Source organism: Labrus mixtus, chromosome 20, assembly GCF_963584025.1.
Source record: "Labrus mixtus chromosome 20, fLabMix1.1, whole genome shotgun sequence".
Lineage (NCBI taxonomy): Eukaryota > Metazoa > Chordata > Actinopteri > Labriformes > Labridae > Labrus > Labrus mixtus.
This window is the reverse complement of record NC_083631.1, coordinates 23,097,045-23,119,948: the sequence shown is the minus strand read 5'-3', so window position 1 is coordinate 23,119,948 and position 22,904 is coordinate 23,097,045. Positions and strand designations below refer to the sequence as shown.

The following is a 22,904-nucleotide window of genomic DNA, read 5'->3' as shown; positions in this document are numbered from 1 at the left end:
GGCGGCAAACAAAGATGTTGACCTACAACAGTCAAAACTGATAAAGGTGTCACTGAGAGGAGAGAGACAGCTTCTGGCTCTCTGGGTTTGATCTCTGCGGTGTGGAGAGGGAGGTAAAAAAAAGAGATTCCAAAAAACACAAAGAGTAGAGACAAAAACATTAAATAGGACAGTGTGATTAACGAAGAACTGTGAGGTGAACCGTGAGGATGAGGGGGATGCCTCGATAGATAAAAAAAACATTTGTTTTATGTGTTTTACTGAAATCAGAAAACAACCTCTGAGCTGCATGAAGACAGAAACCTGCAGGGACAGAACTGAACCTGCAGGGACAGAACTGAATCTGAAAAAAAGATGTTAAATGTTTGATGGAGATGGTTTTCAATTCTGGCTGCTTCCATCTTGGCTGTCAAGCTTTTTTCAGAGCTCTATGCCAGAGCAGTGCTGCAGAGACTCCAAGAACCTGTGTGGATAAAGCAACCAGGCTGCTGCTTTGCTGTTAATTTTACACCTAAAAGGTGACTGAACACATGTAAACCAAGCTTCAACCTGGGGCTAAATAATGACTCTGCTGCAGTCATCCTGAAAAGCTGCAGTTCCTTGAGTGACCACTTGAGTCTGGCTGCAAAAATCAACCTTTTTTTGTAGCAGAATTTATGTCATAGGGATTCAAAAAAACAGTTTTGTTCTCTACAGCTTCAGACTGTAAGCAGCGGAATCTTTTTTATAACGTACATGTTTTGATTTTGGTGTGGCTGAGTGGACTGACAGGTGGGCCGCTTGTAACGGTTTGCCAGGAGGTTCAAGGCCCAGGTCAGCTCCAACACTCGGCCTGTTTCCAGATTTTTCAAAAGTCGGAGAGAGGTAGCATTTCCAACATGGCGTCCACCATCGCTAAGCTTCATAATCCCTCTTAACAAAAACTACAGGTGACCTTACCGAGGCTACGTCCAAATAAATCTTTTTACATGATTTTATTAATGGTATGCTTTACTGGGGGTGTGGCCACTTTGAGTGACAGGAGGACGCTGCTGTTTGCTGAAAGTCACTTGTTGCTCCAGATAAACCTCATGATGGTGGCCAAAAGACTGTGGTCTCCTTGGGACTTCAAAGGGTGAGTTAACAAACTAGCAAGGTGACATTATGAAGGCTACATCCTTAAACAAGCACACGGACAGTATCATGTATGAGGAAGTCACAGCGAGCGCTACACTAAACATTAAGCGTTGTTTTCAATCGTGGATGGTCCATAATTCTGCATCAATAACGCTGAAATCTCCCAAGAATCCAAAAGGCACAAAATATGAATGAACTAACAGCGTCACAGCCACAACCAACACTCTTTGGGACAGATCCAGACTCAGATGTTGAACGGATGTCCACTGGAGATTTTACCAGAACACCAAACACACGGGTTTAACTCTGAGGTCATTAAGACTTCCTCCCGCCATGCAGATCACTCTCCAACTCCTGAATCTGGCAGAGAGCGGCTCGACTGATGCGTTTTTTTTTTTTTAGCAGATGCTTTATTATGGCGTGCAATATGCTTCAAAAGTCACCTACAGCGTTCTGGATGAGGACGCGGAGCTGAGAGAGAGCCCTCCACTGTGTGATGGAATGGTTTAGCAGGCATGATGGTAATGGACGTGGAAAGCAGATTAAAAACGATGATGCAGAAGGGCTGAGCGGGATAAGAGGTCCATTCTATAAAGCAGATGATTATCCTCTTGATTATGATCGCATGGCGCTCATAAACACGAGAGCGAGAAGACGGAACAAACACTGAAGGCACAACATGTTGAGGGTTCTGATGTACTTTAAAGACCGTTTCTTTCCAATGACAGGATTTGGTTGGGACTAACTTTTGTATAATTTGGTGTATGGAAGTCTAACTACAGATAGTCGGTTTTGCTCGGTCCGTCAGTGCGCGCCCTTCCCCACTGGGTCCGTTTCTGGAGCCTGAGCGCAGCCATGAGCAGCCGTACTCATGAGTTTATGAGGTCACAAGATCACCCAGGAATAAAGAGAATCAGGAGTCTCTATATATTGGGTTTTATTTTGAAATGACCGGATGCTCTGACGGTGCATGTCTGTTTTCCTGTCAGGACCGTTCTCGCTCTGCTCGGCTTGAAGCATGCTCGCAGCGAGCTCCGGTTAAAAAATAGACTTGGCACGTATTTAAAACATAGCAGAGTGTAGTGGCGCTGCTGGCACGCTCTGGAGACGGACTGCAGCACGTGCTGTGGAAGCAGGAGTACTGACTAGAGTGGGAGCGAATGGCGCCGTAGACAGACCGCGGTGTGCACAGTATCTGGAAAATGGCAGTTAGACTCCGGTAAAGTGAAGTTTTCGATTCAGAGGGGTTAGATGAAGACCCAAATGAATCATGTGGACAACTGTCCTGCTCATAAATCTGAATCCTTTGGGACGTTCCTCCCCTATTTCGGTTTTCATGACCATGACCGTGTTTTTGTTTCAAAATGCGTGACAGCTGTATTAATGGATCTCTTCCTGATCCCTCACGCTCCTATGACTCAGCCTATAATGGCCTACTCATCAGTGAGAAAACAAAACGTCAGTGTAGACAAACAGCCATTAGTTCGACATGAATACCTAATCACAGGTTGTTAATTTTGATGTTTATACTTTTGCAGTTAAAATTCTGCAACCTGTACAGGATGCAAGTTTTTTATTTACATGTAATAATAAAACACATAAAGTAAATTGAAGCTGCAAAATGAAGGACACTCTTTGCAGTCCCAAAAACCAAATCTTCATCTCTGCAGAGCGGTCTCTTCTCTGGACTTTCCCTCTGTGGGATCTCTGCATCCTTTTCATATAAGACAACACTCCTCCAGTTACTCTGGTAATCTACCATGCATTGTTGACTGTGGGTATGACAGTCAAACTCACAAAGGCACCTGGCTGCTATATAGCATTCAGCCTCAGAGACTTTAATAACCACAATAGCTCCAGTTTGGGTTACATTTGGAAGGCTTGGCTTGTTGTCTGTGTCTCCTCTCCTGAGCAGGTAATAATAGTTTTTCTCTTCCCGCTCCTTCTCACATTTTCTGGCCTCTGGGCCCGACAGAACAGACAGTCCACTGTTGAGGGCAGCAGCATGGCCCCCTATTAAAGTCTGTCCTCCCCTTAAACCCAACACCAAAAACACACACAGGCTATCACATGACCTGGGTGCAGCGGTGGTTAGACTCCGCTCATCTGCCTTTGGTGTAACCGCAAACAGGTCACATTAAAAAAGCTACAGGAAAAGCACCACAATGGAAAACTAGTTCATGCATTAGTTATTTCTAGTCTGGATTATTGCAAGTCCCTTTAATCAGGCAGCTGATCTAAAAAGTTTCCAAAGACATTTCAGCTGGTCCAAGACACTACACGTGTACTGACCAGAACTAGGAAAAGAGGTCAGGTGTGTCCCAAATCAGCTTCTCTGCACGGACTTTTACAACAGAGTTTAAAATCCTTCTTCTTACCCACAAAGCTCTTACTGGTCGGGCATCATCATATGTTATCAAATCTCATAGTGGTGTATTACCCACTTAAATAATGCACTTGCAGAACGCAGGACTGCTCGTCCCATTAAAGCCTCCAAATGTAGTACGGGAGGCAGAGCTCTCTATAAACAGCCCAGTACCCTGCTGAATCATCTACACACTTCCAGGTCCAGGATGTAGACGCCCTCTCTACTTTTAAGAGTAGGCTCAAAACTTTACTTTTTGGACACCGCTAACAGTTACATCTGGCTCAGACTCAGACCAGCTCCTTGTCATGTTGTTATAGGCTTAGACTGACACACTGGGCTCCTCTCTCTCTCTGTCTCTGGTATGCATTCATGTCATTAATCACTTTTTTTTTTAGTTCCCTCGTCTTGCAGGTTCCTGTGAATCATTGTTGCGGACTGCCTGCTATCTGCTTGACTCCCTCTGCTACAATTGGCAGATATCTGTCAATAATGGCGTCCTGTTCTGCTCAAGGTTTCTGCATGTTAAAAGGAAGTTTTTCAATGTCACTGTTGCTGTTGTCATATTTTGGAGGATTTCATAGACTGTGTAAAACACAATTAGGTCTCAGTGAAGTCAGCCTTTGGGCCTTTGGTTTCTTTGAAGCCCAACGATGGTGACTGCCATATTGGAAATGTTGCCTCACACTAACATCAACAACAGGTCAATAGATCAACCAAGCAACAGTCATAGAGGCTGAGCTGATAAAAAAAAACACAAAATTGATTGATTCAATGATTGTTTTACTGAAGTTTCTTCAATAGTTTAACATTCAACTAAGAATTCAACGTTTAGGAAAAATGTTACAAATCATCAATATCAGAGAAAATCCCATTTTTCTTTTGGTCTCAATGTGTATCACTGTCTTGTTTTTCCTTTTACCTCCTGGTGTTGTTTTAGGGTCAAAGAAGGCCCAACACCAGTGTAAGCTATTTCACAAGCACCACTGAGCCTCAGTGCCCGGTGGCATTTCCAAACAACCAATCAATGCTCAGTTCTCAGGCGAACACTCTGCTGCTAACTGGCTCCGATACACTGTGACCTTTCTGCCTCATTCCCAGAAACATATAATTTCCAGATTATATTTTTGACACATTGCTCCAACACTGTAACACCAATTTCTTAACTTGTTGTTGTACGCAACACATTCTTCATCCTGTAATACCACAATCCCTCTAAGCCGCAGAAACGCGCATATAACTGAAAACAAGCCGCCATTATGACCAGCAGTTTGTCAAGCAAGCCTTCCCCAGTTTTCCCAGTTGCATGTCTGGTTTTATTTTCCTGCTTCTCTTGGCCTGGTATCGGTGATTACTAATCCCCTGAAAGCCTGATGGAGGGCTGGCATAAAGAAACAACAGCTGGTGTTGGTGGTCAGCTGAACGGGCGAGGGCCTGGTGAAGGGTCAGGCTTTAAGCTGGCATGGATGCGAGCCTTAGGGGTAATTTATACGCTTTGTTTTTTTTCTACAGTGGCATTTAAGATATCACCAGTCCCATAATGAGCGAGCCGCGGGCTGGTGGACACATCCATCGGGTTTATTGATGAACGCCATTAAAATGTTCCATCAATGCTTTAAAGCTGTAGTGCAGCAGTTATAAGCTCGTCTGCTGGTGTGTCTGGGAGGGAGACGGTGTAATCCTGGATTCAGGCAGGATGGACTGGATGTTTGGGGGGGTTGTGTGTGTGTGTGTGTGTGTGTGTGTGTGTGTGTGTGTGTGTGTGTGTGGGTGACGGAGGGGACTAATGCTACCCTCCTGGGGGGTCAGAGACACAGTGAAGTCCAGTCTCCTAATCTTATTATCCATAGCAGCAGCAGCTGGAGACACACACTGTGGTGGGTGTGACGCCAGACATCACCATGAATTATAACGCATTACGGTACGGCGCTGTGTTGAGTCACAGCGATCTGCTGAAGGAAGTCAGGGAGAATCTGACAACGCTTTGTATCCTGTTACGTGCTAAAACAAAACGGCAGCGAAAAAAACAAGAGGGACAAAAAATCTGAATGACACAAAATCTGCAAAACGTTCCAAGGGACACAGCTCAGCTCCCACTTCACCTGAGGATCATATCTTATTGAATCATTCTGCAGAAAGTAGTCTGGTACATGTAACATGTAAGGAAAGATACAGAGAAGAAGAAAACACCATGGTGAAGAGGAGATGAAGTAAACCCTAAACAATGCACGATAAGGACAAAAGCTGCTTTAAAATGTGGTTCATGGAAAAGGAAAAAGGCCTCAGACTTTGACAGTTTCTGACATTAAGAAAACCTAAACCTGGTTCTGCTCTGTTTCTGAGATCCGATCATCTCGTCTCACATCACCACCAAAGGGAAATTTCCACTTCATGATGAATCAGAATTTGAAATAAATACAAGAAACTTTTGCCCCAATGAAAGGATCAGCGCTCAGTGAAGAAACTCCTTGTCCTAAAATATTCCCTCAGATCTTCTGATAAGTTTCATGAGCTACCCTATGGCCCTCAGTTGCCACCGCAACCAAAACACACCCAGGCCCTGTTTATGCGAGCTAGCCAAGTAGTGAAAACGCCATAAATTGTATATTTTCTGTGTCAGGTTCAACTGGAAAATAACCACTTGACCAGAGCAATGCACAACAAGTGAAGGCTGGTGGTGATGCTAGCACTGCTAGCGTTAGCAACGCTCCGCAAAGCAATTTGACATTGTTTACCCGCTGACGCTGTGATCCGTTTCAAATACATTGGGCCCAATTTGGATGTTTTCCAAGTGTGTCGATAAAACTTCTGTATTACAGAGTTTAACATTGGCCGCTTGGAACATGCATACTTCAAATCTTACGATCGTTCTTTGGTTATAGCCGAGTATTTAGTTGGATAAGATACAGCGGGCGGGTTGTTAAAGTCTTTATATGTGATGTTTCACACTTAAATATATAAATCAAGTATCTCCTCTGAAAATAACTCTGTGAGTCATGACTGTCTACAATGGGTGTAACACCCGAGTCCCACTGTCTGTGATGTTTTCAGAGTTTTCAGAGTCCTATCTTCACTTTGTTTACATCGTCGGGACGGCCGGCTGACTCCTCCCCTCGTGTATAAAAGTTGTTTAATTGAGGGACTAGAGAAAAGAAGAATAACATACTGTACTCACTGCTTAACTGTGTTTCTAGATCACGCTCATTTCAGGTAAATTTACATGCAGTGTGAAGATACGAGCATAATAAAGATCGCTAGCATTAGCATGCTAACACAACAATGCAGCGCGAGTTGTTTTGGTTTCATGCCGGTGCTCAAGGGCGACATCTGCTGGATCAAAACATCACATATAAAGCCTTTAAAGCAGAATGGAACCCTACAGGATAAGATAAGCTGATCCTGTCAGGTTTTATTCAGATATAAAAAAACCTGCTTGCTGTTCACTATCTCTCACTGTGATACCAGGACGACTCTCTCTGCGAGCGTGCTCAAAAGTCCTCAGACACGGACGCCATTAAAGAAATGGACCGAGTTTCCCTCGCTCTCTCGTTTGATCAATAAAAAAGTCATTTGGACCTGACACTCCTCCACCGCTGAGAAGCTCCTCGGACTCGCAGGACTCTTACAGATAATAAGTACAGGAAACCAACAGAAATAAAGAATTCATGAGGGGGCAGCGAGCTCACAGTGTGCGCTCTGTTATCAGCCCGGAGCAGAGCTCACATCCTCAGCAGGAGATTTACACTCCTTAAAACCCGTCCAGAGGAGGAGGAGGTAAACGTTCATTTAGGAGCGAGCGAGCGAGATAAAAAGGGGCAGAGAAGCACTAATGGTTAAGCTTCACTTTACACTGATAGCCTCTCGATGTGTGTATGGATAATGTGTTTTAACAGAGGGGGGGGGGGGGGGGGGGGGGGAGGAAGAGCCAGAAGAATGGGTCATTTCAGTGGTTTTCCTCTGAGCGCCCAGCAGTTGTGACCTCCAATGGAACGAGTGTCGGCCTCAGAGCAGCCTTGATGAGGTATTCAGGAGACATAAAGGGAAGAGAGCGATCGTCATCACACCGGGTCCACTCTGACAGGACCCCTTGATCTCAATCAGCCGCCTCTCAACAACGGTCTGCTGGCCTGCGGTAATGATGACTGAACCCCTTGTCACAGAAGGAGACTGAATTATTCACACCGGGTAGGAAACAGCTCAGGCAGCCATCAAGGTGTTACAGAATCAATCATGAGGCCGCGATCGTGTTCAAATGTGTCAACGACGAGGCAGAGAGGAACGGAGAGGAGATAGAGATTTAAGAGGGAAGCTACAACTGCTGTTATGTTATTCTAATGTGGTTCATAAAAGATAAAAATAAAGGTTATCAGATATACGGTTAGTGATCAGGAGGAGGGAAATAAAGACATTATGTATTTGAACTCACAGAAACAACACACCAAAAAGTTACTATGTAAATAGTGGCTGTCGCTCATGACCACATACGAGGTGCAGCTCTCCAAGAAACACCTGAGGCTCCTCCTCCTCCTCCTCTTCCTCCTCCTCCTCCTCCTCCTCTTCCTCCTCCTCCTCTTCCTCCTCCTCCTCCTCCTCCTCTTCCTCCTCCTCCTCACCCTTCATGGAAGCTAAAACATGTCATGAGGAAACCACTATTTACTCCAAAACAAAATGATTCTGAAGCACCGGGGTGTGTCTTAAGAGAGCGTGTGAAAACTGATTTTTTATTTTTTTTTGGTGAAATGGGAAATATTTGACAGCTGCTCGCTTTTGTTTTTTAATCCCTCGCAGGCTGACGTGTGAAACCAAACCCACACAGGTTAACACGTGTAGATAGAGACAGGAAATCAGAGAAGCTTGTGTTTGTAATTACACGGTCAGACAAAATTTGTATTTCTCCTAAGTGTAGATTTAAGTGTTTAAAGTCTTTATATGTGATTTTTTGATCCAGCAGATGTCGCCCTTGAGCTCCAGCATGAAACCAAAACAACTCACGCTGCATTGTTGTGTTAGCATGCTAATGCTAGCGATCTTTATTCTGCTCGTATCTTCACACTGCATGTAAATTTACCTGAAATGAGCGTGATCTAGAAACACAGTTAAGCAGTGAGTACAGTATGTTATTCTTCTTTTCTCTAGTCCCTCAATTAAACAACTTTTATACACGAGGGGAGGAGTCAGCCGGCCGTCCCGGCGATGTAAACAAAGTGAAGATAGGACTCTGAAAACTCTGAAAACATCACAGACAGTGGGACTCGGGTGTTACACCCATTGTAGACAGTCATGACTCACAGAGTTATTTTCAGAGGAGATACTTCATTTATATATTTAAGTGTTAAACATCACATTTAAAGACTTTAACATTTACTAAAAAATAGATATGGTAATTTATCGGCTTTGTTTTATTCCTTTTTTGTTGAAAGTTATTTTAAAGACTTTAAAGTTGTCTTGTTGTGTTTCTAAAACTGTATTTTCTCTGTTTTTAAATGTGTATTTTTGTCTGAATTCTTTGGTTAAGTAGGGTTAACCGAAGTGCTTTGGCCTTCACGATTGAATGGAGAGCGCTTCATTTAATCATCCAGAGTTGATCAAATGAAGTTTAAAAATAAATGTTAAAATCTCCCCTGAACGTTTCCCCTGCAGCGGTTTAACCTCGTTAGGGGGGGGGGGGAGGGGGGGTTATTAACCAAAGAGGGATGTGCAGGCTTTTTGGCCTGAGCCGAGCTGAACCTGCCTTTAATTTTTTAAAACTTTGCTTCGCTGCATCCCGGACGACACGGACACCGGAGTAACGGTAACCAAACCCGGCTTCATTAGACCTGAGGCTGTGACACCACAACACCTTCCATGACTCACCCCCGACTTGACCTGAGGGCAACAAGTGTGTCACAAACAGACAATCATTTCATTTCACTTGGGGGATTATATCTGTATCAGTGTCTCATTTATAACTGATTATTGAACTTTTTCACTGTTTATAGATTTTATTGAGAAGTGTCAGAGACATCGCTGCCTTCCAATATCACCTAAATGTGGAAACCATTTTTACATCTGTGTCCCAAACTTTGAATGTTTGGCTGTGACTGTACCAGGCAAAGAGGAAATCATATTGCATTGAAGACACTAATTGCATCATGGGAAATGTAGGATGTAGCACTTTTGAAACTTGACCCTCTTGCCCTCTGCAGCTTAATCTAATTTCATAAACTCTCATTTGCAAATACCACAACCTGAGGGAAGAATCACAAACAATCATGAGGAACCTTTTATAAAACGTTAAGCACACTGTGACATCTTGACAATGAGAGGCTGTATTTACCATTCAACCATTGACCTCCTTCCATCACTACAGCTACCAATAAGGGTCATTTAAGTAACATACTACACAGACTTATCAGCTGTGAAATGCACACAGCAGAAGTTTAGAAACTCACTTGTAGCTCGTTGTTGTTGGCCATCATGTGCAGCTCACAGCCGATCAGAGGACCACAGAAGACTTCTTTGAATGCCTCTTTCTCACTCAGTCGCCGTCAGATCATTGTGGGGACAGCAGCAGAACTCCTCCAGTGTTGAATACAAACAGTCCCAGCGTTTGGAGCTCCTGTTGTGATTAAATTCAGTCTCAGTAGTCCAGGTGAAGGCGCAGTGAGTGAAGTGTGAACATCAGGACGCAGGTGAGCAGAGGAAAGAGGAGCAGGAGGAGGAGACCATCACCTCTTGGACTCTGATCCGCATCACGCAGTGCAGTGTGACCTGCTGTAGTAGTGTGAGATCGACCGCTGCTGCTGCAGGCTGTTGTTCCTCATCCTCCAGAGAGGGGGGGGGGGGGGGGGGGCACTTTGAGGGGAAACCGGAAACCCACAGAGGATTCACCGCAACACTCCGCTGCGGTGCTCATGAGAGGAAACTGAGGCCATCGTCCCCCCGCGGAGGTGCTCTCCTGCTCGGCTCTGCGGAAAGCTGAGAGCCGGTGAGTGATGCTGTGGGAGTAGGAGGGACAAAACTGTCGAGTCCGCACACTGACAACAACACAACATCCGGTCACTGCCTTCAGAATAAAACTGATACTGTATTTATTTTGAATGTGTTATGACCACAAATGTTTTTACAACTTTGTGCTTTATGACAACTTTAATTACTTTAGAATTAAATAAACTGGTGTTAGCTAACACGCAAAACCATGAACAATGCTTATAGAAACTTACGAATACGGCTAAGCTAGCAAAGTCAGATATATCGTGTGTTAATCAAGTTAAACTTACTGTGAGTAGCTTTAAACTGGATATAAAACAGCTTATATTTCATACTTGTGTCTCTGTTAGAGCCGTGAATGTGAATATAGTTCTCTTAAAGATGCCTGTAGCTGCTACCAACGAAACGCGCGGACTGGTGTTACGGTAAATATTGCTACCCATCGAGTTGTGTTGCCTAGCTGTACGCATGCGCACAGCGAAAGTCCCGGGCGCCGCTGTTGATTCACTCTGCGGTAACGTTTCTGACAAAGCAACCGAACTTGACAGAACATCAGAAGTCCCCGTTATTTATGTGTTAACAATTCAACATTAGCAACACATTTTTACAGTTATAGATAGCTGGGTGATTTTTGTTTTAGTTTTTGTAGAAAAAACAAAAGTAGCCTCTTTCGTGTTAATGTTGCAACGAAATAATAGAAATATGCTACTAGAGGAAAAATACGGTATAGAAACATTTTCTGTGTGTCTTCAAATACATATAGTACCTTTAAATTCAACTTTTGTATTCGGTTATTTTGAGGAGTCTGTTCAACGAAAATCGTTAAAAGACTTGTTTGGGGTTTACCACTCAACTCTGCAGGGGCTCAACAACAGGGTGTGCATTACAGAGTTATCCCTGCAGTAGAAAACGTGTCTAATAGATTACATAATGTAAATGAAATGCTAAAAAAAGTAAAGTAAATAATAAAACTGCAAAATAATATAGCTGCAAAAGAGTTGGAAACCCACTTCAGAGGGTTGTTGGTTTGATTCCCAGCTTCTCCTGTCCCCACATTGGATTGTCTTTGGAAAACAAATCATTGTTTTTTGTGTTTTAATGGATAATGTGTGTTTATAAAGTTGATTACTGAAAGTAATTTAAAGTAATTTATTCTTCCATCATTTGTGCTCAAATGTCTGCCAGATGATTTATTTGCTTCTGAGGTTGTGTGCCTTTATTTTGACATCACAGCTCTTCTTCCTGTGTTTGCTGTCTGTTCGCAGCTTGACTCACCTGTAGAGGCGCAGAGACCTTTGCAGCAGCAGAGCGCCCTCCTGCTTCAACCTGAGACCTGTTGATCACATAGGAACACAATGGTAGGCCTACGACATTTTGGCCTCTTAAAAAGGCAGTGGGCCCAATGATTTATTTATATTTTTTTTACTTAAAATCCACCCTTATATAAACCCCATAATAAAACAACGTACCTATATGTATTGAGTGCAAATAATTAAAAGGACAAAACATGTGTCTACATTACATTAGAAAAATATCTACCATGTCAATGATGTTTCCCTCATAAAATCAAATATCCATACCTTTATTGAAAGAAAAATAATAATAATAATAATAATACATTTAATTTGTAACACACTTTACAGTTTTGCAAAGAAATCTCAAAGTGCTACAGGAAAAAAAAATAGAAACAAAAACAAATTTCATCAACTAAGCAACTAACGAAACTAAAAGCACAAGCAGAAGGTTTTGTTAAAAAGGTTTTTAGGGCCCTTTCAAAAGCATCAGCAGACTGTTGAGCTGCTCGGGGAGAGCGTTCCTCAGACTGCATGTAGTTTCCTGTTTAGTTATGTGCTGCAAATGATCAAAAAGTGATGTGAAACACAGGAAATAATTTCACAAGTGAAAACTCCTTTAGTAATATAACTAATGGTTCTTTATTAAGTCACACAATATAAATATATAATGTGGCATAAATGTGATATTGACAATGTTCATGTTTTTAGTTTTTTAAAGTCTGTGGCATGGCGCCCTCTGCTGGTGACTGGTTGTACTGTTAACTGTTGCTTTGTCAATCACGAAATTACATCAAATACATGTATTTTATAAACACCTATTCTTAAACTAGTTCATACTTCACTTTTACAAAATGACTGAATGTACGTAATAAGGAGCAGGTGTTGTGTTTGTTAGTATTTGTAATGTGTGATTTACAGTAGAATGGTTTGTTGGCTTGTGTTCATTACTGAGTCAGAGGGCTGTTGCTGTTGGTTATATATTTTGTTGAACACTCTCTTGTTATATCTTTCAGACATATCAGAATGTTTTTGAGTGTTCTGTGATGAAACAGCCAATCAGAGTCTCGAGGGGCGGAGCGAGACAGTGATGATCCACTTGTTAAAGTGAATAACTCTAACGGCTCAAACAGCCTCTCTTTATAACCTCGGTTTTGACCGTTCTTTGACGTCATCAAAGCGCGGGTTAAAATCGAACCTGCCTGTGAATTCCATCCCATGGTTACTAAGCAACCAGATCGAAAATATCATAACAATGTTATATTTATATTATTAATTATGTTAGAACAATCCGCTATAGTAATATAATTACTGCTTCTTCATGAAGTCACAAAATACAACTTTAAATGTGGCATAAAGGTGATATTCATAAAGTTTATGTTACATGTTTTTAGTTTTCTGATAACTGTACACTGGCGCCCTCTGCTGGTTGTACTGCTCACTGCTGCTTTGATAATCATGAAATTACAAATTATCAAATCACAAACTATTATTTTAAACTGGAATGCTTTGCCAGATAAATGTGAAAACTGCAAACTACTAATTCACAATCAACCTTTCCATAATCCCCAATTGTACGGAATAAAAATATTTGTATAACCTTCCTTCCTCCTCTGACGGGTTTTATGAATATTAAAGATGTGAGGTAAACACTGCGACACAAACAGCTGGTTTATGGTTTCAAGCAGCTTTATTTATTAGCTTTATTTCCTATGAGGAGCAGTGACTCTTCACATTTGTAAGTGAAATTAACGACAACAACACAAAGAGTTTCTGCCATACAAAAGAAGATGATTTCAAACATTCACTACACAAATATTAAACTATTAAAAATGTAAACACTGAATTATTTATATCATATGAAAATGGATAGCAAAGTTACACAAAAATATGAATGTAAAGGATTCTGAGGCACTGTAGACTATTATTCAAACAATAAATACTCTGATACTGATAAATGCATGCTTTATTACTGTGAGGTGTGCTCTAATATAAAGGTCAAAGGTCATGATACAAACAAATATGTTCATATGTAGCAGCATACAGCAGCAGTGGCTACTTTTATTATCTTTAACATTTCATCAGACATGCAAAGTTTAGCTGCCGTATAAACTTCTGACTGATTTAAAAAACGAGATATATTTTGTACATGCTGCCTTTAAAGTCATAAATATTGTGTGGGAATTTATAGAACTCCTCAGAATCTTATAAAAGTGTGCTCATGTTTTAACTGCAGTGCATAGAAGAAGTCAATGATGTCAGGTTATATAGATCTGAATACAAAACAGGGATAGTGTTGTACTGTCGTGCAGCCAACAGGTGGCGCTGTTCTCCATTTCTCTGCTCTCAGACTGACCTCACCTTCATCACAGACACAAAGAGACAGACAGGTGCTTCATCGCTACACGTGACACATTTTAAAAACAACACTTAAGTCATAATAATATGTTTGTTATTAATCTGAAATATTGCACTAATCACGGAAAAGGGCAAAAATAGACGAGGAGTGTCATGATATTCAGTTGAACACATAAGATGTATTGAGGTTCATTACACACACACACACACACACACACACACACACACACACACACACACACATTGCAGTGCATTGTCTCCTCTCTCTCTTTCTCTCTCACCATGCATGACATCACCGGTAACCCCGGATACTCCCTGAAAACTGGCCGACCCAGGACATGAGGTTACAACTTTGGAATGTGAGGGGGGGAGGGGGGGGTCGACCACAACTATAGCACCCTCTGCGTCCTCACCCCCACGAGCCCAGCACCCATCTGTCCTCCCCTCTCTCTCTCTGTTCTGTGCAACAGAACAAGGAGGGCCTTCTTCTCCCCGACTCCCCTCCTCCTCCTCCATGACTGACAACTCCATTAAGTCCATGAAAACGTGGTTGTCCAGTGAAGTCACCGCGACATTTACTGACCAAAGAGAGCAGCGGATGACGGGAAACAAAGCGTGGGGGGAGGGGGGGGGGGGGGGGGGGGGGGGGGTAGGAGGGTAAATCACAGTATCATCTGCATACAAGGCATTACACAACACACTCAAACTGGTTGTTTTGAATATTTTTTTCACACTTCTCTGAGAGGATTGTGGGTTTAAAAAGTGCACAAAAAAATCTAAATCTATTAACTTACCTGTATAAAAACATCAACCTTCACAACAAATAGAAACAAAAACAAGTGCAATTTGTCATAGCTTATCTCTCGTTTGAGAGCGTGACCAACGTTTGGTCTCAGTATCTGGTCGTGACGTCAAAACAAAAGCAACACAGTGGAGTGTTCCTAAGGGAGTTAGAGTGTAAGAAGGCGGAGGAGGAGTGATAATGAAGAGCGGATACATGCTCTAAAGGTTAAACTTTGTGATGTGCACGTCAGGGTGGGAGGAATCAATGACACGGTGCATCTAAAGAGTATTTGTCCAAGTGAGAAAAAAAAGATCCAGATATGAAATCAGTTTGTGTCAGTCCTGGTGGTCATGTGATGAGTTGTGATTAAAGATTGTGAAGTGATTGCTACTCATCATTTAAAATCCCTTCATGGCTTCAGACATTACTGCATATATAAGATATGAATAATATAATATATGACTCCCTTCTTATATAAATACGAGTCACTCTCGACCGTTCATCTTTGAATGAAGTGCATTTGCATGATGGAAAAAAATATTTGGCTTTGTGGGATTTCTATTTTTTTTTTGGTGGACTTGGGAGAACGAGAAGGTTGTTACAGCCAGCGGTCGGTTATCCTAGCTTAGCATAAAAACATGAAACAGTTGGTAACGGTTAGCCTACCTTTGTAGAAAAAAGATGGACGACATGACAGCTCGCTTAAAGTGAAGCCAAAACATTTGGAGCTCCCCCTACTGACTGTCTGCAGTATAGGTCGAGGTAAAAAACTGTTACCAATTTGATATCAAAATATTTACTGTCTGTGTGTAATAGACAATCAATTCAAAAGTAACTAAAATATTGAAAAAAGATAATAAATAAGCGGCAGAAAAGCCGATAAGGACTTTGTTGTCATTTGTCAACTATGGATAGAGCAAAGCTAGCTGTTTCTGTCTGTTTCTAGTCTTTATGCTAAGCTAACTGGCTTAAGCTTTATCTTAAATGTTCAGACATGAGTGTTTTCTTTTCTCCACCAAAAAGCGAATAAGAATTATTTCCTAATATGAAGAAGCATTCCTTTACTTTATGTAATGATGTGTTAATTGGTCGAGCATCTTGTTGATTATTTGTCTTCAGTGCTGCGTCTCCACCTCCACCACGGTCCAGTCTCCAGGTGGCGTGCTGCCCTGGCTGTCGGGGGAGTAGCTGCTGACGGAGGTGACTGTAGCGGCGGGAGGGCTGAACTGAGGCAGCAGATTGGGCCACATGCTGCTCTCCAATGGGCTTAAGGTGCCACCCGACCCCACAGGGAGGAGCAGGAGAGGAGGGCAGCCTCCGTCTCCAGACAGCATCAGGGTCTGGTTGATGAGCTGCTGCACCATGTCCACCTTCTTGTTCCACTCGAGTTCCTGTGGAGGAACTGGACGTAGCTGCCTCTGGAAATCCTGAGAGACGATCTGGGACGACGTCGTCCTCTTCCCGACCAGCTGTGTGTTCCTGTTCCCCCCTCCCCTGGCCTCGTCCTCCTCGTCGCTGGTCTCCATGGCTTCATAGATGGTGCAGAGACCGGAGGACGGGGACACCATGACTCCGGTCGGGCTCCTCCTCAGCTGCTGCTGCTGCTGGATCTGTTTCTGCTGCATGCGATACTGCTGCTCCAGCTCCAGCTGCCACTGCAGAACCTGCCTGCGCTGCCGGTGCTCCTGCTGCTGCTGCTGCAGCTGAAGCTGGAGGAGCTCCCTGCGCTGCTTCTCCAGCTGCTTCTGCTGCTCCAGCCTCAGGCGCTCCTCCTCCAGCCACTGCCTCTTCTGCCTCTCCTGCTCCTGACGGTGCTGCATCTCTTTCAGCTTCTCCTGGTGCTGCTCCAGCCTCCTCAGCTGTTCTCCACCAGCACTTCTGTCAATGCAGGGCTCTATGTAAGGAGGGGGTGGGGTCGCCATCTTAGCAAAATGAGCTTCAAGAGTCCGATCAATTGGCCTCCTGTTGCCTGGGACTAATGCCAAGTAGTGGCCGTTGGCTATGGGGACAGTGGTGCTGTGGTTCTGGTTCTGGTTGTCTTCCTGTGAGCTCGCTTCACCCGCTGCATCCGTCTTCTTGTCTCCTGTGAGACAGTCAACATCACTTGATGCGTCCGTTAGAGATGCATGCATCCAACAGAACGGGGTGGCACAACGACAAGGACCAGGAAGAAAAAGGGTTCAGGACATTTGACAAAGAGGGCGAAGGTGTAACAAAAAAAGAAAAGGGACTCTCAAAATAAAGTGACATCCATTACAAAGGAATATTTGATACTGAATCTACAATGCATGAAACAAGAACAAAACATGAGGTCATTCTGCTTTATGTTTTCTCTCTGAAGTTGCATTTCCTTTCATTGCAATAATTCCCTGACATAATAATGTAAACTTTAGTACATTTGTGCCACACTAATAACTGCTGCTTGGTCCTCTGTGAGTGTCGATCATCATGCAGGACATCAGCCATAAATACGCAGAACGATACAGACGACAGGTGTTTGCAGAGACACATGAAACATGAGGGGATTCAACGGACAAAAACAGAACAGAAACTGTTTTTTTTTTTTAAAGGTACCCCTTAAAGCTAAAGATGTTTGTTTCCAAACTGAGTCGAGTCCTTAAACCCAACCTGAAACTGGACCCGTAGAGTCTAATGAATGTATCAACAATTTAGAAAACCATCCGATGGGGGGTGGAGTGTTTTATCCATTTAGCGTTTGGATAAGAAGGAGCAGGCAGGTCAGAGGAGGAGGACATGAAAGGGAAGAAAGTGTTTGGTCTTCTTGAGCGTCAACATTCAGATGCATTCAGGCGTTCTTTAGACAACAGGAATGTTCCACTGCATCAGAGTGTTTAGGTGATCTTTAAGCTGTTAACTTTAGGGATGTTTTTGACCACTATGAGTGCTAGTGAGAAATCTCTTTTGAATGATCTTTGATTGGTAGTGAGATACATCATTAAACCTAGCAATGCACCAAAGATATGAAAGAAGAAATAGACCGCAAGCGAGCAAACACAACGTGATGTTGGACTGGGGAGGCTTTTCTTAGTTCTTATTTAGATTTGACAGACCCCGCCCCTTTCTCTTGTGTTCTCACTGCAAGAACTGAAGACGACTGCATTTCTTAAAAACCTTTGAGAGGAACTTTTTTTACTCCCTTTGATTTGCAACTAGGGCCCGACCGGTATGAGATTTCTGGGGCCGATATCGATATCAGGAAGAGGAAAAAATAAGATACTGATAAATCGGCCGATATCTTTTTTAGTTCTATGTTCGATCTGTAGAGATAGATGCAGTAAACAGTAACAGTAAGCAGTAAACACTTATAGAAAAGATGTATAACATTGGCAGTTCCTTTTTAGGGAGAACCAAGACTGTGTTGAATCAAAATGCTGTTGGATGCAAACATTCCCCAGGTTTGAAATACATGTTAGTGAAAGAAATACATCGTGAATGCTCATCTCAAGAAACTTCAACAGGGTACCTTTAAGTGAGCGCCACCTGCTGAGCATGTGGTCTCAATGTGATGTTGGTCGACTAGTGTGAGATCGGAAACTCTGGAGGAACCGGAGCATGCTGGAGAACGGGGAGCTTGGGACACCATTCGGAAAAACCTCTTTGATTCAAGCAAAATTCCATTTTAGACACAACACCATTGTAGATTGTTGCATCACAGCCTGTTTAGCGGTTATTCCCATGGTGAAGAGTAGGAGACGCCATGGGAAATTAGTTGTGCAAACATACAATACACAGAGACTTGAACACGAGGACAGTAAGTTCAGGCATGCTGGATTCATAGGGAAAATAAGAAACAGGAACAAAATGCCTTGCAATGATGTTTTAATGGAATTTTGAAAGATAACCTAGTGTGAACCATTCATTTATGAACACGTCTAGTGTAGAATTGTTTCAAATTCAAGATAGTACACAGTCTTAATGTTAGTTAAACATGCAATATACTGTTGAAATAGTAAAGCAGACACCCACTAGGAAAAGGTTTCAGTGAGTGTAAAGCTCTGATAGTGTCGAGGGAATCGCAGGGTGTCATCACAAATAAAAGGCTACTTTTAAGTCTGTTCTTGAACACAGATGATCAGCTAACTGAGGCTTGAAGCTTAGCCACTTAAAAACCAAATGCCTGAAACACATACTGTACTTGACTGCACGTTATATACCTGAACAACTTATGCAAAGAGCGAAGAACCTCTTGAAGCACACATTAAAAACTTCACCAACTGCAATCTAATTCTCCCATTAACTACCTCCACAAATCTGCCAGGGCCCAAAAGCCGTGTTAATATCTAGCCTTTATTTTGATAGCTAAAAGTCTTGAAACAAGAACACAAACTTCAAAAAAGAGCATTTGACTATCGCTATGGTGCTGCTGAACATGAAGCTTGTGTACACAGGGTAGGGAGGACCAGGTTTCAACAGAAAAACAAAAACAAAAAAACAACAAATAAGCAAATACAAAAAAAAAAATTATTGACATTTGTTCGGTAAAAACAGTAGGATAAATACACAATGAGTCCATTTCAATCCATCGGTGTGTTTTTTTTTTTTTTTTTCTTGGTTTAAAAGCTCAGTCACATCGGACCAATCAGTCATTACCCCATCAGGGGCTACAGGATATGCAGTGTTACTTAAAAAGAACATTCTACTAGAAAATGGTAGTAACTATTGTACATAAAGGAGTTTAAGCCATATACTCGTAACCACGACTCAGAACAGTATGAAAGAGGGAGGCTTCAATTAAAAATTGCTACAGTCATTTTTTCCATCTCATTTGTTCATTTTTTAAAATCTTTTCCGACAATCTTGCTCTCCTTTTTTTTTCTCTAAGCCATCTAACCCAACTGGAGAGAAAACAAATAACAGGTAAAGGGGGAGGGGTTGCGGGGAAAAGGTGCATTCCAGGGGTAATAGGAGGGACTTATACATTACCTGCCAGAAAACTATCAGTCTTATCACATATGGTAGAGTAGTACGGAGGCTGGCTGTCGCCGGGGTCTGCAGATTCGTCTTCCTCAAGGTGACGACTGGGCTCCAACGGATCGACCTCCTCCAGGTGGTCTACTGCAATCTTTCCCCCGAACATGTAGTGGTGCTCATCGAGACTGGGCGGATGGCCAAAAGGCATCAGGTCCACAGGTCTGCCCAGCAGGTCCTCTGCCTGGGCAGCAGCAGCAGCTGATGGCAGGGTCAGCTCCTTGATGAGGGAGGGGTCTTTGGCCTCCTCGGGCAGCTGCTCCTCGTTCTCCAGGGAGAAGATCCCCGGACTCTTCCCGCAGCTCTCAGCCATCGAGTGAGCGTTTGAGTTGGATGTGGTGCAGTCGAAGCCGTAAGATGCCACAGAGTTGGCGGACTGAGGGGTGGTCCCACCTCCGTCCTCTTCACCCTCTACAACGGCCGTGTCTGCTGATTCCTCGTCCTCGTCGAGAGCAGGTAGACTGCGAGCGGGAGGTGGGCTCTCAAATCCGGCACTTTCATCCATCATGGCCGGTGCGTCCGGCTCATTTATTTGCATTTCACCCTCTGTGTCGCTGGCCTCGTCTCCTGAGGTGGAGGGGGAGGACGGGGCGGATGCTGGAGCAGTCGGAGGTCCTGTTCCAAGGACTTCATCAGCAGGGAGTGTCTCAGCCTCCTCCTCTTCTCCGTCCCCTTTCTCCAGGTGAATACCAAGGTCCTGCTCCATGTCAGGCTGGACTGGAGCGGGCACTGGGGTCTGCTGTTTGTCAGAGCGAGACTCCACCCCAGAACTGCTGTCATAGTCCCTGAGATCCTCTGGAGTACTTGTCTCACTGCCGCTGTGGGCAGCAGCAGCTGGGCCACTCAGAGCACCTGGCTGGGACACACCTACGGCCGGAGCATCGAACAGGACATGATCCTCCTCCGGCTCTGAGCTCTTCACCTCATCATCGGTTTGAAGAGCAAAGGAAGGGGCGCTGCTGTCCAAACATTTCTGAGCAGGAGACAGGGTGGGAGTTTCTGATTCAGCTGCTCCGGGGTCAGAAATTGGGCTGGGGGAGGACACAGCCAGCAGAGAGGCTGGTTGAGCCCAGGTGTCAGCGAAAGGGTTGGTCTGTCCCCAGGAGGAGGTGGGGGGGACACAGGGTGGAGGACCAGATCGATTAAGGTTGTCTAAACGCTCCTCCTCATTAAAGTCATCTTCATCTACATTCCCACAGCTCTCCGTCACCCCCTCACTGTGCATCTCCACATCGTCATCCTCCTCGTCTTCCTGATCCCGCTGCTGAAACACTTTCTGTTGCTCCTCGACTCGCTCTGAACTCAAGTCCATATCATCCACCCTCTCGTCCTCCTCGTCCTCGTCTTCCTCCTCTTCATTTGCCAGGGTTTCCACGTTGGGAGATCCCATGAGGTTGCCGTCTCCCTCTGAGCCGCGGAGGCTCGAGTCGACCAGGGCGTCTGAGCTCTGGGTGCCCTCCAGTATGGCGGTGTGCTGGGTGCTGCTGAGGTCAGACATCTCATGCTGCCGGCTGCTGGTGCAGCTGCTCACGTCTTCCGAGTCCATCCCGGACAGCAGGTCGTCGCCGTGCCAACCGGCAGAACCACCGAACGCTGAAGACCGGACCTGGAACTCCTCGGAGGGCTGAGACGTGCTCATCTCAGTGATCATGGATGAAGGCTGATGCCCCAGTCTCCTCTGCTCCTCATCTTCATCCTCCTCCTCCTCGTCATCGTCCTCATTTATCTCCTCATCAGCCTTCTCCACTGCCTCCTCCTTTTCATGAGGGGAGATCAGGTCCCTGGACGTGAAATCGTCCATGAGGGGGGCGCTTAAAGACTGCGGCTGCGCTAACATACTGAAAGCATCTGCAGGAGGAGCTGTGTAGGAGGCGGGCATCAACAGGTCGTCCTTCTCTTCTTTGTCCTCGTCCTCGCTACTCTCGTGTTCCTCTTCTGTTTGGAAATCCATCACATTGACCAGACTCTGGGGAGCAAAGTCAGCTGCAGCGTGGGATGGGCTCTTGTCCCAGGGATCAGACTGGATGTGCATGTCCAGCAGAGAGGAGGCATCCTGTGGCTCTCTAACAGGAGAAACGGGGCCTGGTGGAGAACAGGGAGGAGACATGACAGTAGTTCCCAGGGATTGAACTGAGTTGTTGACACTGTCCTCAAATTTAAAGTCCATCTGGGCTGGCAGCTGAATGTCAGGGGCTTGTTCAGGGACCAGTTTATCCTCCACATCTGACAGCTGAGACAGAGATTCTAGAGGGGATATCTCTCTCTCTGGTTCTGGTGTTGGTTCACGTATTGGTGTCGGTTCTTGTATAGGTTCTGGTTGCACTGTTTCTGACTCTGGTGCAATGAGTGGTTTGATGGTTTTTTCTTCGGTCTGGCAGAACATCATCTCTGGAGCTTCTTCAGCAGACTGCTTCAGAGGTACTTCTGCAGTAGGTTCTGGTTCCCCTGGGCTGGCGATGACAGCTGCTGCTGTAGCAATAGCTGCAGCAGCAGCGACAGCAGCGGCAGCTTCTTTTCCTGATTCTGCGGTTGCAGCTTTAGGGCCACGTTTGACAGGAGTTGGAGTGCTGCTGCCCACAGTTTTCTTGGGACTGGAGGTCTTGGTTTTGGAGGCGGGGGTCTTAGAAGCGTCCTTGGATGGTGTGGGCTTGCCGTCTTGTGTCTTGAGGCGGTTTGGTGTCTTTGTGTCTGCAGCCTTACTAGCAGTAGGCTTTTTGGCAGCGGCGTCTGATTTCGATGCCGATTTGGGAGTCTCCGGTTTAGCCGACTTTGATGCCGGGGATGGGCGAGATAGGGGGGACTCTGCAGGCTTTTTGGCCCCTGAAGCGGCTGATTTGGTGACATCTGTGGGGAATCACATCACAGGAAAAGGATACAACAATAAGTAATGAAACTTCATTAAATTAAAGAACAGCAAAAAAATGGAAGTGTAACATTCCAATGATACATACACAAAATATTGATATATTATTGATATATTGATCAATAACATCAGCAACAAATACAAAAACTGACCATGTGCACCCAATAA

General features: G+C 44.2%; 2 protein-coding genes across 2 annotated transcripts in view; both read right to left on the bottom strand.

Moving 5' to 3' along the window:
• The window catches only part of pkn1b (protein kinase N1b), a 38,808-nt gene extending 28,371 nt beyond the window's left edge, over positions 1 to 10,437 (bottom strand). The window contains exon 1 of the mRNA XM_061065236.1: positions 9,913 to 10,437. Within this exon, the coding sequence (XP_060921219.1) occupies positions 9,913 to 9,939 (27 nt within the window). The 5' untranslated portion in view covers positions 9,940 to 10,437. The remainder of the gene's footprint in view (positions 1 to 9,912) is intronic.
• An 8,270-nt stretch (positions 10,438 to 18,707) lies between these two features.
• The window catches only part of prr36b (proline rich 36b), a 28,940-nt gene continuing 24,743 nt past the window's right edge, over positions 18,708 to 22,904 (bottom strand). Inside the window, exon 5 of the mRNA XM_061065217.1 lies at positions 18,708 to 22,717. Coding sequence (XP_060921200.1) covers positions 19,818 to 22,717 — 2,900 coding nt within the window. The 3' untranslated portion in view covers positions 18,708 to 19,817. The remainder of the gene's footprint in view (positions 22,718 to 22,904) is intronic.